Source organism: Chrysochloris asiatica, unplaced genomic scaffold (assembly GCF_000296735.1).
Source record: "Chrysochloris asiatica unplaced genomic scaffold, ChrAsi1.0 scaffold00083, whole genome shotgun sequence".
NCBI lineage: Eukaryota > Metazoa > Chordata > Mammalia > Afrosoricida > Chrysochloridae > Chrysochloris > Chrysochloris asiatica.
Window position 1 is genome coordinate 11,574,278 of NW_006408601.1, and position 15,374 is coordinate 11,589,651.

Genomic DNA, 15,374 nt, shown 5'->3' on the forward strand with positions numbered 1-15,374 from the left:
CAAGCAAGGTTGTATCACCTGCATATCTCAGGTTGTTAATGAGTCTTTCTTAAATCCTGACACTACGTTTTTCTTCATAGAACCCAGCTTCTCAGATTATTTGCTCAGCATACAGGTTGAATAAGTATAGTGAAAAAAATACAACCTTGTTGCACACCTTTTTAAATTTTAAAACATTCAGTGTTCCCATGAATGTTCTGTTCGAACGACTGCTTCTTGGTCCAGGTACAAATTCCTCAGGAGCACAATTAAGTGTTCCGGAATACTCATACTTCGCAATGTTATCCATAGTTTGTCATGATCCACACAATCAAAAGCCTATGCATAGTCAACAAAGCACAGGTAAACATCTTTCTGATATTCTCTGCTTTCAGCCAAGATCCATCAGACATCAGCAATAACATCCCTCGTTCCACGGCCTTTTCTGAATCCGACTTGAACCTCTGGACGTTGTCTGTCAATTGTGCAATTAAAGCCCCTTTTAATTCAGCTCCAGCCTGAGAATATATGGTCTATTCCTGTTAGGTACCGGAGGAGGGCTCACTAGGCAAGCCAGTGCCCTTGAAGTGATGTAGGTGTAGCCCAGAACAATGGCATCCCGTGTAGAGACCCTGGGAATGCTTCATCAGGACACTGACCCCAGCTCAGCCGTTTCCTTACAAAGCACTTTCCTGACTGTAGGCCAAATGTGTTCTCTGGGCCCTCAGCTTGGTTAGCAAAGCAGACCTGCAGTATCTCGCTGGTGAGTGGAAAGGTTGGAGGGTGATGGTAGGAGAGAAGTGGAATAAATGTTAACCCTCCACCCAAAGTGATTCCTAGTCTATGGCTACCATTTGTATGGTACTTTTGAGCTTAGAGAGAGCGTTCAGTTTAGTTTCAAGCCATACTTCTAGCACAGCATTGTGCAGAGAGAGAGCATTTAATATTTGTCTTTAACTCTTTATTGCCACCTTGGCTTGTTGTACAAAACAGTTGGGATGCTAAATTGTGACTGTTACCAGAGACAATGGAGTCCCACAAATGGTTCAGCACTCGAATATTAATCCAAAGGTTAGTGGTTCAAACCCAACTAAAGGTTCCTTGGAAGAAAGGCTTGGCAATATATTTCCAAAAGGTCACAGCCTTGAAAATTGTAAGTAGTGTAGTTCTAATCTGTAGACATAGGGTCTCCATGAGTAGGAATTGATTCGAGGGCAACTTGTTTGGTCTTTTAAAATAACCTGTTAGTGTGAACACACTCTCAATTAGACAGTCTGGGGATGCCTGCGTGTGTTCACGCTGTATCCTGTGCTGTGGGGACCTGAATGTGGAGCCCTAGATCATTTGGCAGGTACCTGGGAGAGAGCTCTCTGTGCAGTTCTCTCAGGAGCTCACTGCATTTTTCAGATAATGGCTCAGATCTCAGATGGGGAGAGAGAACACAGCCCTAGAAATATCACCCCTTTGGTGGGCTGCCTGATCTCTTCTGGCTCCCCAGGGATAATTAATTACTGCCTCAGAGCACTGCTAATCACTGGGGCCTTAAAGAGTTAAAGAGCCAGCTGGTTCCAGGGGTGCAATTATCCCTCCCCAGAGAGCTGCTCAACCCTGAGGAGGCTGGTTCTGCAGCATGAAATTAGAGGGGCCCCTGGGAGCCCAGTGAATGCCCTGCTTCCTGTTGAGAATTCTCCAACTTCCTGGGGCAGGAGGGAGGAAGGGAATGAGGAACGAGTGGCTTCAGGGAAGATTTGTCTTCAGGGGTGCCAATGCTACCCCTAGGTGTCCAGTCACCTCATTTCCTCCCAGCTGGAACAGGTAAGTTTTGCCCCACTTTCTAGCAGATCTACTATTTCTGTGATATTACATTGTGCATAGTGGCTGAGCTGCGACTAGAGAAACTGTTCTCAGCTCTTTCCTGCCCCAGGAAAAGGTCTTAGGGGACCATGTTGCTGAAACTCAAATAGGATTTTGTATTTTCCTTCAATTTCTCCTTTCTTAGTGTATATATAAGTATGTTGTTGTAAGTGCTGTCGAGTCAATTCTGACCTATAGCGACCCTGTATAGGGTTTCCAAGGAGTAGCTGGTGAGCTTGAACTTCCGACCTTGCAGTACAAACGGCTTTACAGTCTGGCGCATTAACCCACAGCACCACACCAGGACTCCTTATATACATATATATTTTTTACTGCTTCTGATTTTAATGAGGAAAAGGAGCACTTCTAGCAGGCTTGAGCCTGTTGTGTTAATAGTTGATACTTGTAGATTCTGACTGTCTTCCACACAAGCGCTGTCAGCCTCATTCTCCACAGGAGAAGGGAAGCAATCCCTCCTTACCTGAAATCTCACATCATCTTATAAGTGATTTTGACTTGTCTCATCACTAAGGCTCCGTGGAATACAGGACAGAGATTCTCATGAGATGCCCCTTCCTTCCCCACCGAGCAGCAGTGGCATACAGACATCCATACGTTTATTGCTGACCCAACATTAATAAGGAAGGACTAGTCTCTAGTCAAAAACAGCTTTAGTGACTTAATCTTCTTCTTTTCAGTTTGCTGCATCTTTCTAAAGGAGGCGTTGCTGCTCAGATTCTCTCTCCAAATCTCTGTCATCTGAATTTGATGGTGGGAAGGGCTGAGGGTGGGGTTGGTGTTGAGACCCAGTTGTCTTCTGCTTTTACAATAGATGTGGGAAGGGTGCGCATTTCCTCAGGGGTCTGTTCCAGGAAGCAGCTTCCAAGGGTGTTGTTCTTTGAGAGGCATCTCTTGGCCACCTGTGTCACTGCCTGTCGTGCAGTGACATGTTAGGGTCCAACCTGCCACCCCACAAGGCTGCAGGAAGAAACTTCACAGTGGAAAGACCAGAGTAGATGAACACAGATGGGTAAGTTTTCTTTTGAGAGTTCCCAGATAGAAACAATGACTCTCACTTAATCTGATTCTCTTACTCTGGGAAGTTCAGAGATCCTCCAAATCAAGATGAACACTCACCATCAGGGCTGATCCCCCCTCCTCCCTTTCATCCCATCATCTGTCCTGATGATCCTAACCCTTCTGCCTGAAGGCACAAAAGCTCAGGAGGTCTATCCTCAGAGGACCTAGAATTTCACTTGTAACATTCAGTGTGCTGTGGGCCGTGATGCTGACCATGGCTACTTGTTGAGTCTTTGTGGCTCTCTTAGATAAAGCAAAGGAATCCTGATGGCAAACCAAAAGGTGTTCAGTTTGAGCCCATCAACTGCTCTATGGAAGAAAAGATCTGGTGATCTGGTCCAGTGAAGATTATAGCCTAGGAAACTCTATGGGCCACATGGGGTCGCTATGACTCAGAATCGACTCAACTAACAATAGGACAAGTTTCGGACATCCACAGCCCCCTTGACCCCCTATTATGGGAAGACTAATAATGGTCTATGTTACTGACCACCATCTGTCAGCTTGTTGTACTATGGTGGCTTACATGTTGCTATGACGCTAGAAGCTATGCCACTAGTATTTCAAATATTCATGGTGGACAGGTTTCAGTGGTGTTTCCAGTTAAGACAGACTAGGAAGAAAGGTCTGTCAATCTCCTTCCTAAAATCAGCCAGTGAAAACCTTATGGATCACATGAGACCCCCCGCCCCCAGTTGGAAGAGACTGCTATAGCCACAATGGTAGACTTACACGTACTGATGGTCATGAAGGTGATGGAGGACTGGGCAGTATTTCATTTGGTTACATACTTAGGGGCCTCATCTTCCAGCACTATACTGGACAATTTACACAGCTGACTCAATGCAACCAACAAGAGCATGCTTATTGAGTTCTTACTATGTCCAGGTTAAGAGCCTTGGTAATATAGTGGGTTATGTGTTGGACTGCTAAGCTCAAGGTCAGAAGTTTGAGTACAGCAGGCACGTCATGGGAGAAAGAGGAGATTTTCTGCTCCCATAAAGATGGATAGCCTTGGAATCCTATGCAGGGTTGCTGAGTTGGGTTTGACTCAATGGCACACCACCACCATTTTGCTAAGCCTTTGGTTGTCTCTGTGCATTTAATTTCACAGCAACCCTATCAGGATGGTGGTGTTAAGTGCTATGGAGTCAGTTCCAATTTGTAGCAACCCTAAATGGTGTTTCTGAGGAGCAGTAGGTGGATTTGAAATGCTAACACCTTTTGGTTAGCAGTCCAGTGCTGATTCTACAGCACCACACCAGGACTCCCCTACCAAGGTTATTGCTGTTGTTAAGTGCTGTTGAGTCAGTTCCAACTCATAGCAACCCTGTAAAGGGTTTTTGAGGAGCAGCTGGTGAGTTTGAACCACTGACCTTGTGGGAGAGACTATTATTATCTCCATTTTATGGGTAGGGTCCAAAGGGAACAAGTGATTTGCCTAAGGCTGTACAGCTCGTATAAGTGAGAGCCAAGTGTTGCAACCCATGGTTCCTGAACCTGAGTCCCAGCCATTAGATGTACTGCGTCCTCATGGGAAAGGAGAGAGAGAACACCCAGTCTTTATCACACAGGTCAATAAAAATCCACTCTTCTGGGGAAAAGCGTGCTCTGGCCCAGCCAAGTCGTCTTTCGAGGGGAAAAAGAGAGAGAGAGAGAGAGAGAAATTGAACTCTACAGAACTATATAAAAATGTATTTTTAAAATCCAACAATATTACTCAACAGAAGACTTGACTCCCCAGCCACCTTGGATAAATGGGGTTTGCTGTAATGTACCTTGAAAATTATGCTTTCACCTGGGAGGCAGCTGAAATTGAACCAGTCCTAATATTTTGAAATCATTCCCCCTCCTTAAAAAAAAAACAGTAAAGCCCAAAGGGTAGAATCCTATTATAGCAAGCAGCAGAAGCCATTGGTAGTGGCCATTTAAGACCTTCTTGTCAGCTTTATGGCTCCAACTGTCACCAGAGCCCTGAACTGGCTTCCTCATTGTCTGTGTTCGAGACCTATTTTGAACTGTAGTTTAATACAGACGTTTCTTTTATAGTTCACATAGGGAGCCTTCGGCAGCTGGCTGTATGGTCTGTTCAATAAATGTATAAGGCTCTGGTATCTTAGGCATACTAGGTTTTATTTTTAAAATACCCTGAGGCCCTTGATAACATTAGGAACTAACAACCTGATAAATTCCAGTTTTAAAAAGTATGAGTATGTTTGAGTTATAAAAACCCCAATTGCTGCAGTGTCTGGTTTCCAGACGTGCACTGGCTGTGGATTATCTAGGCGGCACTACATTCGTTCACTCTTCTCTACCCATTATTATGTCGTTTCCTTTAGCACCTGCCAGAAAATTCACAACAGCTGAGCTTCTAACCACCTTTGTTTAAATTAATCTTCCCAATGAGGTCACCCGGCAGGTCAGAGCCTCTGAAAGATATTTAGGATAGCAGGGAAAACTGTAGCTCCCACATCCCCCAACAAAGACCACATGTAGTATTCTGGAAAAACCATATCCAGAAACCCTGATTTCAGAGCTCAGTATCCACTCATGGTAAAACCTAATATTTTGTGAGTGTTGATGATGTGCTTCACCTGTGTTTCCTAGTGATCTTGGTCTGAAAAATCAAACAATGTAGTGACACACATGGGGTCACCATGGTGTGACACTGTAGGATCAGCACTGAGCAGCTAACCACAAGGTTGGTAGTTCAAACCCACCTCAGAAATCCTATACAGGGTCTTTATGAGTTGGAAATGACTCGACGGCACCTAACAACAACAATGGCAACTGGTTCTTTTTTGTTTTGTTTGTTTAGATAGAAACGTGTTTTATAGATGGCTTCTCCTGGAAGAGAGTAAAGAGGAGGTGATTGTGTACCTTTGAGTCGGTTCCAACTCAGCGATCCCATATGGAATTTCTAAGGCTGTAAATACTTACTTAAGTGGGTTCCATCTTTCTCCCATGAAGTGGCCAATGGATTTGAAATGCTGACCTTGTGGTTAGCAGCCCTACACATAGCCCACTATGCTACCGGGCTCCTTAAAGAGGAGGAAGGGCAGTTAAAAGGGGAAATGGAAATAATGCCATTCTGCACCTCTTTTGGTTTGTTTCTTAAAATTTTAATATTTGTTACTGAGAATATAATGGAAAAACATACATCATCTGCACCTGCTTTAATGTTTAATATCATCAGCGCTATTGATGTTTGCCTCAGATAATTCTTTGCTGTGGGAGATTGGGCTGCAGGATATTTAGTAGCAGCTCTGGCCTCTATCCACTAGATGGCAGTAGTGACCCCACCCCATTTGTGAGAATCAAAACGTTCTCTAAATATTGCCCCAAAGCGTTCTGATGGGCATAGGCAGCTTTGCTTGAAGGCCACTGCTCTGGAAGGCAAGTACAAAAATGGGCTTTCTCATTCTATTCGCATGGGTCACAGCTTAGCATGGGAGTCAGGTAGAGTTGACCCTGAGTGTCTCTGCTTTAGTGTGGTTTATAACCTTGTTCTCTGACTTCCCCTCACTTGGGAGATGGACAGAGATGAGTAGAAGTATTGCGAACAGTGGAAAGCAGTTTATGATAAATGATAACTCAGGAGCTCAGTGGAGAGGGCTCTGAGGACTTCCTGGAAGAGGGGCCCTTGGTCTTCACTCATCTCTGCCTTGTTCCTTCCAGGGCCAGGCATTGCATTTGTGGTTTACCCAGAAGCCTTAACCAGGCTGCCCCTCTCTCCATTCTGGGCCATCATCTTCTTCCTGATGCTCCTCACCCTTGGACTTGACACTATGGTAAGCCCCTTCCTCCACTGATCCCTGACCTGGGTTCCATCTGGAAAGCTCCTCTCCTGGGTCCTGTACCCAGCCTGGGGCAGAGGGGTGGGACATTTTCCCTGAGGGATGGAAGGATGGTGGGGTACTTGTCCAGGTCTCAGGATAGCCCAGGAGCCCCACTTTCCCAAAGGAGCAGCTGTCCTTCTTGTGTGACTCATGTGATAGTGCCCAGGAACCCCCTGTCTCCCTCTCTTCTTGCTCTCTGCCAAGTTTTAACCTGAGTACTACTTCCTACCTTGGTATCATTTTGCCAAAGGAAATTCTGTGGGGCTGGATAAGAGAGGATAATATGAAGTCAATTTGAGGGAAATTGCTTTGGGGCTGAGATGAGTGAATCAGGCTGACAGACTCTCCAATTTTAGTAGGTGGGTGCAATGAGGACTTTCCTCAAGTAGAAGATGGAATGACAGGTGCGGGTGGGGGGGGGTGGGGGGGGGAGGAATTTACATCTCATGAATACTTAGTGAAGCTTAAAGAGTCCTGGCGGATAAATAAGAGCGCTGTCTCTGGGGTCTGAGGAGTACAGTTTCTACAACGTGCATCTCGTTTTCTCTTCTGGCTGAATGGGGATGGCACTCCAAAAGGCCCTCTAAGCCCATCAAGAGGTTTTGACCCTTAAAACCATATTTCATACATACACAGCTATTCCTGGTGGGAAGGAAGAGCACAGGCCTTTGGGACACTTGTGGGTTGGGTGATTGGCCTCAGAGTTCCTTTCTTGCCACTGTTCCAGTTTGCCACCATCGAGACCATTGTGACCTCTATTTCGGATGAGTTCCCCAAGTATCTGCGCACGCACAAGCCGGTCTTCACTCTGGGCTGCTGCATTTGTTTCTTCATCATGGGCTTTCCAATGATCACTCAGGTAAAGCTGCCCCCTGGGCATGGCCTTTAGGGAGGCTGAATGGGTGGGCTAGTGTCTGTCAGACCTCATACCCCACTACCATTGAGTCCATTCTGATTCACTGTGACTCTATATAGACCTCATGTTGCTGTTAAGTGCCATTGAGTTGGTTCCCACTCATAGAGACCCTGTATAGGATTTCCAAGGAACAGCTTGGTGAGTTTGAGCCGCTGACCTTGCAGTTCAAACCAACCTTGAGGTCCAGTGCTTATCCTACAGTGCCACACTAGGAGTCCTATACAGACCTCATAACCATTGTCAAATCACTGCCATTTCCATGTAGCTGGCACTAGGTCACCAGGGATGCTGACTGCAGAGGAGGCTAGGCTATCTTGGCTGCTAGCAATGTCCCTAGCATCTTTATAATTGAGCTTTAGACTTCCTGAGCCAGTGAGGCAGGTGTGTCCTACTGTAATGTGATGGAACACGTGAAAAGCCAGATTTACCAACCTGATCATTTCTAGGTGGTTAGTTGTCCAAATACAAGGGATTACATTCAACCTGATTTCCTTACACTCAGTCCTGAGTGTCTGTGTGTGTATATGTTATTATTGTTTAGTGCCATCAAGTTGTTTCTGACTCACAGAGACCCTGTATAGGGTTTCTGAAGAGCCACTGGTGGATTTGAACCACTGACCTTGAAGGTAGCAGTCAAGTGCTGGCCGGTGCTTATCCTACAGTGCTACACCAGGACCTATGTGTGTGTGTGTGTGTGTATATATATATATATATATATATATATATACACATATATATTTGTGTTTGTATATATATATATATATACATATATATTTGTGTTTGTATATATATATATATATACATATATGTTTGTGTTTGTATATAGATCATATATGTATGTGATAGGACTGCCCAGAGACTTTAAAAGGTCAATCAAGTGCAGATTTACAGATGGAAGTGATCATCTATAACTTAAAGGAAAGAATGAAGCAATCATTTCATCTGCTTTTACATATACAACTTCAGGTGTTGACCTTTGCCTCTTGTGACTAAGATGTTAGATCTTTTCTGCGTTTGTTCTCCTGATTAGCTCAAAGTCTTTCCAGGGACTGCTTTGTCCACATGCCATGGCTTCCAGTTTACTGACGGGCCCTGGGTGAAGTAACTGCTCTCGGGGACAGAAGAGAACCTTTAACTCCTGCTTTCTCTTCAGGGGAAAGGGCTAGCTGTTACCAGTGGCGAGAGCGGGCCCAGCTCCAGCCCATTTGAGTGTTGATTGTTTCTCTTTCCCATTAGGGTGGAATCTACATGTTTCAGCTTGTGGACACGTATGCTGCCTCCTACGCCCTCGTTATCATCGCGATTTTTGAGCTCGTGGGGATCTCCTATGTGTACGGTAAGGGTTAGGGAATCACCATGCCTGCTGTTGAGGTTGAACGATATTGCTGGCAGGATGTTCCTGGCTATCAGGTTTTCCAGATATAATAAGACAATCACAGGATTTAATTGTAGCTGTTTAGGAAGCAGAACGTTTTATTTCCAAGCTTGCCTCAGGATCACTGTCATCCTGGTAGGGGAAGTATAAGGTGGTTGGTGGTAAAGCTCAGAAACCTTTGCATCCCAGGAGTAGGACATGCCTGTGGTATGACGTAGCATGCTAACAGCTAATGAGGTGGCCAGTGACCCAATGGAGGCTGCCTTGCAGGTTTGAAATGGTTTACTTGTCTTGGTAGCTGCAGTCCTCGTGTAGCTGGCGGTGACTGGTAGCGCCATGGATAGTCTAGGAAGCCTACAGTGACCACAGAGACCACTTGGCTCACACATGCTTAGAAAGCTTTACTAGCACCATGGGAGTCTGGATGCAGTATCTTAATCACAGATTTTTCCCAGAATCAAACTCCCAGTTCCCTAATAATTTAGCCCTTCCTGTAATCACCATAGTAACCTGAATTCCATTATCAGTGTGGGAATGATGAGTTTGCAGATGCCATCTTTGCTCTTCATTCAGAGGTGTGTGTGTTTGGAGATTTCTTGGGGCGGTCTCCCGGGCTCCTGGCCGGTCAGCACAAGGGAGCTGTATCTGAGTCAAGGCACTACTGGTTTCTCCATGCCTGGGAGTTTGGCTCAGAGGTTTTCCTCTCCCTGGGTGGGGCAAATGATTAACACACTTGGTTACTAACTGGAAGGTTGCGGGCTTGAGTCCATGCAGAGACACCTTGGAAGAAAGGCCTGGCTATCAACTTCCGAAAATCCAGATAATGAAAACCCTGTGGAGCACAGTTTTACTCTGACACACAGGAGGTCGACATGAGTCAAGGTTAATTCAATGGCAACTGGTTTTAAGGCCTCGGTGACAAATATCACAAAAGTGAAAAGTTCTAGTTCAGACTTTCTAACTGGACTTCACAGTCAGTAAGAGATAGCAACATGCTGCAAGTACAAAGTAAATACAGAGTGTCACTAGGAATGCAGGGTATGAGTAAGGGACAAATGCACTATCAGAAGTCTGAAAAAGATGGGTCCAGTCTAGAGGGAACTACAGAGCTCTGCCCTTTAAGCTGGGGGTTTAGCAAAACTCACTGTAGTTACCAGGTATCCTTGAGATGAGCATCTGGCCTTTAATATAATTGTTAGCTTTGTACCTACCAGTTGCTCAATAACATCTTGATTTCCTGAGAAAATTATTAGAGTTGGAGGGATGGGGGTGGTGGAAGAGGGAGAATCAATATGTAAACAGGAAGTCTCCCATGTAAAACTTGGGTACCCAGAAACAGGAAGATAGGGCAGCCATTTCTGGGCATTAGTGGAAGGGGAATTCGGCTTGGGCTAGAGATCACATTTCCACTGTAGGGAGAGTTTAGTTTTAGGCACGAGAAGCAGACATGCCAGCTGTTCTGATGGGATCAGAACCAGCGCTTTCAAATGATAGACAGCCTGGTCCCTGCAGTGAGGTTGTGCTTGAAGACCTGCTGTCAGAGTTAGGGTGAGGCTTCCAAGTGACGTCCAACTGAGCAGAGAGAGATGGAAACCCAGGAAAGCCAGCCACTATAAGCCTCACCCTGCTGCTCAGATACCAACACCCTGACATGGAGAAGCAAGGAGGAGCCTCAGAGGTCTTCCATTGAAAACTACCTTTTCCAACAGACCAGATGGTGACCTTGGCTTGCTGGTTCAAATGCAAGCCAAGGTCACCATCTGGTCTGTTGGAAAAGGCAGGAAAGTACTTCATTTGTAGCACTGGTCCAAGAGCAGGTAGCCGCTTCATTATCTCCACCGTTCCTTATCTGAGTCCTCACTGAATCAGTTCTGACACATAGCGACCCTGTATATATAGGGTTTCCAAGAAGAAAGCCTCATCTTTTTCCTGCAGAACTGCTGGTAGTTTCAAACTGCTGACCATGAGATTAGCAGCCCGATTCATAACCACTATGCTACCAGAGCTCCTTGTTCTCCCTGTTGTTGTTGTTGTTATGTGCTGTGGAGTCAGTTCTGACTCATAGCAACCCTGTACGGGGTTTCCGAGTCTGTAAATCTTTATGGGAGCAGAAAGCCTCATCTTTCTTCCACAGAACAGCTGGTAGTTTTGAACTGCTGACCCAGAGGTTAGCAGCCCGATTCATAACCACTACGCTACCAGAGCTCCTTTGTTCTAACTTACAGTTGCCTCAAAAAGACACATTTGCATAGTTCTCTCTCCTCAAAATTGAACTGCTCATTCTGGTTCAAAAGCAGTATTACAATGTTGTTGTCAGTCTCGGCAAACTGGTTCAGACTCAGAGTGAATCTATATAGGACTTCTGAGGAGTGGCTGTTGAGTTTGAACCGCCAACCTTGCAGTTCATACCAACATTGAGATCCAGTTTTATCTTATGGTGCCACACCAGGAAACCAGCATTCATATTTCTGTTTTTAGAAGTAAAATAGTTCCTCCTTGATCCCATATAAAGCTGGTAGCTCAGTTTTTGGTTATGAAGAAAAAATAAATCCTGAATGCTTCAGTCCTTGGGCTCTGCTGATTTTCTTGGGGATCAGGAAATCTCTTGTTCTCTAAGGATGCTGGTACTGGACTAGCCTCCAAATCAGGTTGGCTCTGCCCTGAGCTCATGTTGAACTTGACTTCTGCAGTTCCAGGTGTGGGTGTGCACTTGTGAGTTGGACCTAGATGGAAGAATTTTAGAAGCGAATCTCAGGAAGAATTATTTGAAACAAGCTAACGTAATTGTCAGAGATGGAAGGAAAAGCCTGCACAAATATATAAATTATACCCCAGAGGACAATGCATTCTTTACTGAGATGAAGACGCTCAAGACTAGTGTGAGATTAGTTTAAGGCAGTTGGATATGAACCTGCAAGGAATAAAAATGAACTTGACTGATTTGGTGCATTCTCTTGCTGGCTTCAGAATTTTAAGCATAAATAAGCAAGTAAATTGCAGATATTTGTATTTCCTTCTAGCATTTAATAATGTCTAGACTTTAGATTCTAGAGGGTGTCATTCAAAGTTTTGAAATATGATAGGTATAATTACTCAAGTTTTTATCATTAGATTGAAATACTCTATTTTCTTCAAATAATACATACTTTATACATTTTTTTTTACATACCGAACAAACCCCCCAACTCATCCCGTACGTCATTTTCAGAATTGCACGATACCAATATTTTTACATGTGGCTGACTTTATTTTCAATTTTTTCCTGCTCAACTCGTTTAATGTTATGTCTTCATCTTGGTGCCTGTGGACATAGAGCCTTGGTTCTCAGCAGCAGCCCTGAACCAGCCTACCTTCAGGTTTCTAAATTGGTCCCTCTCCCAGCAGGATTCCTTTTCTGCTCTCCAAACCAGTTTCTCCAGTGCAGGAAGAAATCACTTTTCCCGCCCTGGAAATTGCCCTTGTCAGACGTTCCCTCCCAGCGGAGAGTCTGCACACCTGGACCAGAGAATCTCCCACTAGCAAAGGCGAAGCAGGGCAGTGTGTGAGCTGTAGGCATCACGCAAAAGCCACACATCCCTTTCTTGGATCTGACTCACCACCTATATCTCCATGGGGCCAGGACAGTCGGTGCTTGTAATTGGAAAAAGGTTCTTAATCATCTTCTGTGAACATAGCCAATACTCAGAGATAGCGCTCAGGGCATAGAGCAAAACGCTCATTGTGTTTCCGTACAGGGGAGGACAGGGGAGCTGGAATCTCTGAGATCTGCCTCCCAGAGGGAAAAGAGGATACAGGAACCCAAGGAATTTCCAAAACTTCTTTGTTGCTTTGTTTATCTCTAGTTGTGCTTCCAGACTTGTTGTCTGTCACAGGACCATTAACTTTCTTCCAGTGGTGGTTATCACTGACCTACCTTCACAAGGAAAATGTAGCTGTTTTTCTTCCTTCCTGGGATAGCCCTTGGAGTCAGGGTTAGCTATCAATTATAATAAAAAGTGATTAATCTCTGTATAAAAGAGATTAATTATGGGGAGGAGGCCTGGTGTGGATAAATATTGGGCTATTAACTGTAAGGTCAAAGGTTCAAACCCACCAGCTGTTCCTTGGAATCCCTATAAAGGGTTGCTATGAAGAGAAGCCAACTAAGCAAGTATTTAACAACTACGGTAGTTGACTATGATAGGTAGTTAAGGAAGAAGCTACTTTTTAACTTGTAGCCATTATAGCTGTCTGGGTCTCATTTTACTTTGTCTAAGCTAATGCTGGAGTCCTGGTGTGGCGCTGTGGTTAATGCACTGAACTGCAAAGTCAGATTGGATGTGAAGTTGGCTTTTCAAGCTCACCAGCTGCTCTTTGGAAATCCTATATAGGATGGCTATGGGTCAGAACCAACTTGATGGCACTTAACAACAACAAGTTAAAGCTTTTCTGGTGCTCTGATTTCATGCCTACACCTGCTCCCACATTGTCCTGCAGACCAGCTTCATGTGGAGCTGGCACCTTGGGAAACTGCCCCACCCACCGCAGGAGCAGCCTGTGCTCAGACTGTGGCAGACCCACATGCGGTCCTCTGAGGAATCCTCTACTTGTTTCCAGAAAAAATGTCCATGGGTACAGATCAGCTAAAGGAACTGCACCGGTTAGGCCCAGCTGCAAACAGCCCCAGAGCAAATGCACAGTTTCAGTAGTTTATTTCCTGATTACCGAAGTACTATCAAACTTGATGCATGGCTTCTTGACACGGCTTATACCATACCATTATTATACAAATAACATTTCAGACCATTGACTGAGGGCGAATGAGGCCAAAATTCAGTTTTGGAAATGTCTTGAGACATGCGTGCTGTGTGAATGATGACTATACCAGAAGTTTTTGTTGTTTTATTTTCAACATAGTTTCCTCATTTCCAACTGTTATATGTGTATGCATGTTAATTATGTGGATGTGTTATTTACATGAGTGTGCTATATGTGGAAAAATGCAGTAGTTAATTTAAACGCTCAAGTTTAGTATTCCCTGACTTAGGAACTTAGGAACTCCGTGAGTTTGATGAGGAGCTATCTCTTACTATTATTATTGTTATCAAAATATATATGAAGGAGCTTCAAAAATTGATGGGAAAATTGAATTATCTTTTTGTGTTGGCTTTAACAAACAGAAACTTATTCTTTCAAAGTTTAAGAGGCTAGAAGTCCAAATTCAGAGAGCTGGCACTAAGACCAAGCTTTCTCTTTGTTGGCTCTGGAGAAAGGTCCTTGTCTCTTTTCAGCATCTGTAGGCCCAACATTCTAATGACTATCTTCTCCATGCATCTTGGCATACAACTTCCCTCTGGATCTAGGAGCTTCACTGTGTGGGAAACTGATTTAAGATATAACCTAATCCTGTCGATGGCATCCGGCCAGGTCAGAAGGACAAACTACTCTCCCGGTTCTTCTTTCTTGGTGGCTGTAGGTCCTTCTAAAGAATGTTTGCTTGTTTTGTTGTTGTTGTTAGGTGCCATCGAGTCAGCACCGACTCATAGCGATGAAACAATGTCCGATCCTGGGCCATCCTCACTACTGTTGCCACACTTGAGTCCACTGATGCTGTCACCTGGTCATTCCATCTCGTTGGGGGTCTTCCTCTTTTTCTCTGACCCTCCATCTTACCAAACATGATGTCCTTCTCCAGCGTATGTTCCCTCTTGACAATATGTCCAAAGTATGAGAGATGAAGTTTGGCCATCTTGGCCTCCAAGGAGCACTCTGGCTGCACTTCGTCCAAAACAGATCTATTGGTTCTTTTGGTAGCCCATGGCACTTTTAGTATTCTCCTCCAACACCAAAATTCAAAGGCATCAATTCTTCTACGGTCTTCCTTATTCACTGTCCAGCTTTCACATGCATAGGAGGTTATTGAAAATACCATGCTTGTTTAGTCTCTTTTATATCTCAAAGGAGACTGATTTAAGATATAACCTAATCCTGTCGATGGCATCTGGCCTCATTAACATCATGTTGTTGTTGTTGTTGGTGAGTGCTGTCAAAGAAGTGAGGATTTACAACACAGAGATAATTACATCAGATCACAGCTGATCACATCAGACCACATGGTGGGAGTGATTACATCATATTAGATCTCATCAATGAAGTGATGTCGGGGACCTGCCTCGACATACGGGTTCGGTTCACAAGGAGGAGATACCTGATGGCGGTAAAGATATATCAAGAATACACAGAAGGAGACAAAGAGAGAGACAATGAGGCACCCCAAAGCCAGGGTGGATACATCACTGGTGGGCAGGCTTGGGAGTACAGGCATCGTGGCCTCTGCAGGCAGCAACTCACT

At 44.6% G+C, this 15,374-nt stretch overlaps 1 protein-coding gene across 1 annotated transcript in view; it reads left to right on the forward strand.

Annotated features, from left to right (window-relative positions):
* The window catches only part of SLC6A5 (solute carrier family 6 (neurotransmitter transporter), member 5), an 83,001-nt gene that overhangs the window by 53,045 nt on the left and 14,582 nt on the right, over window positions 1-15,374 (forward strand). The window contains exons 11-13 of the mRNA XM_006865819.1: window positions 6,592-6,704; window positions 7,480-7,611; window positions 8,905-9,004. Coding sequence (XP_006865881.1) covers window positions 6,592-6,704; window positions 7,480-7,611; window positions 8,905-9,004 — 345 coding nt within the window. The remainder of the gene's footprint in view (window positions 1-6,591; window positions 6,705-7,479; window positions 7,612-8,904; window positions 9,005-15,374) is intronic.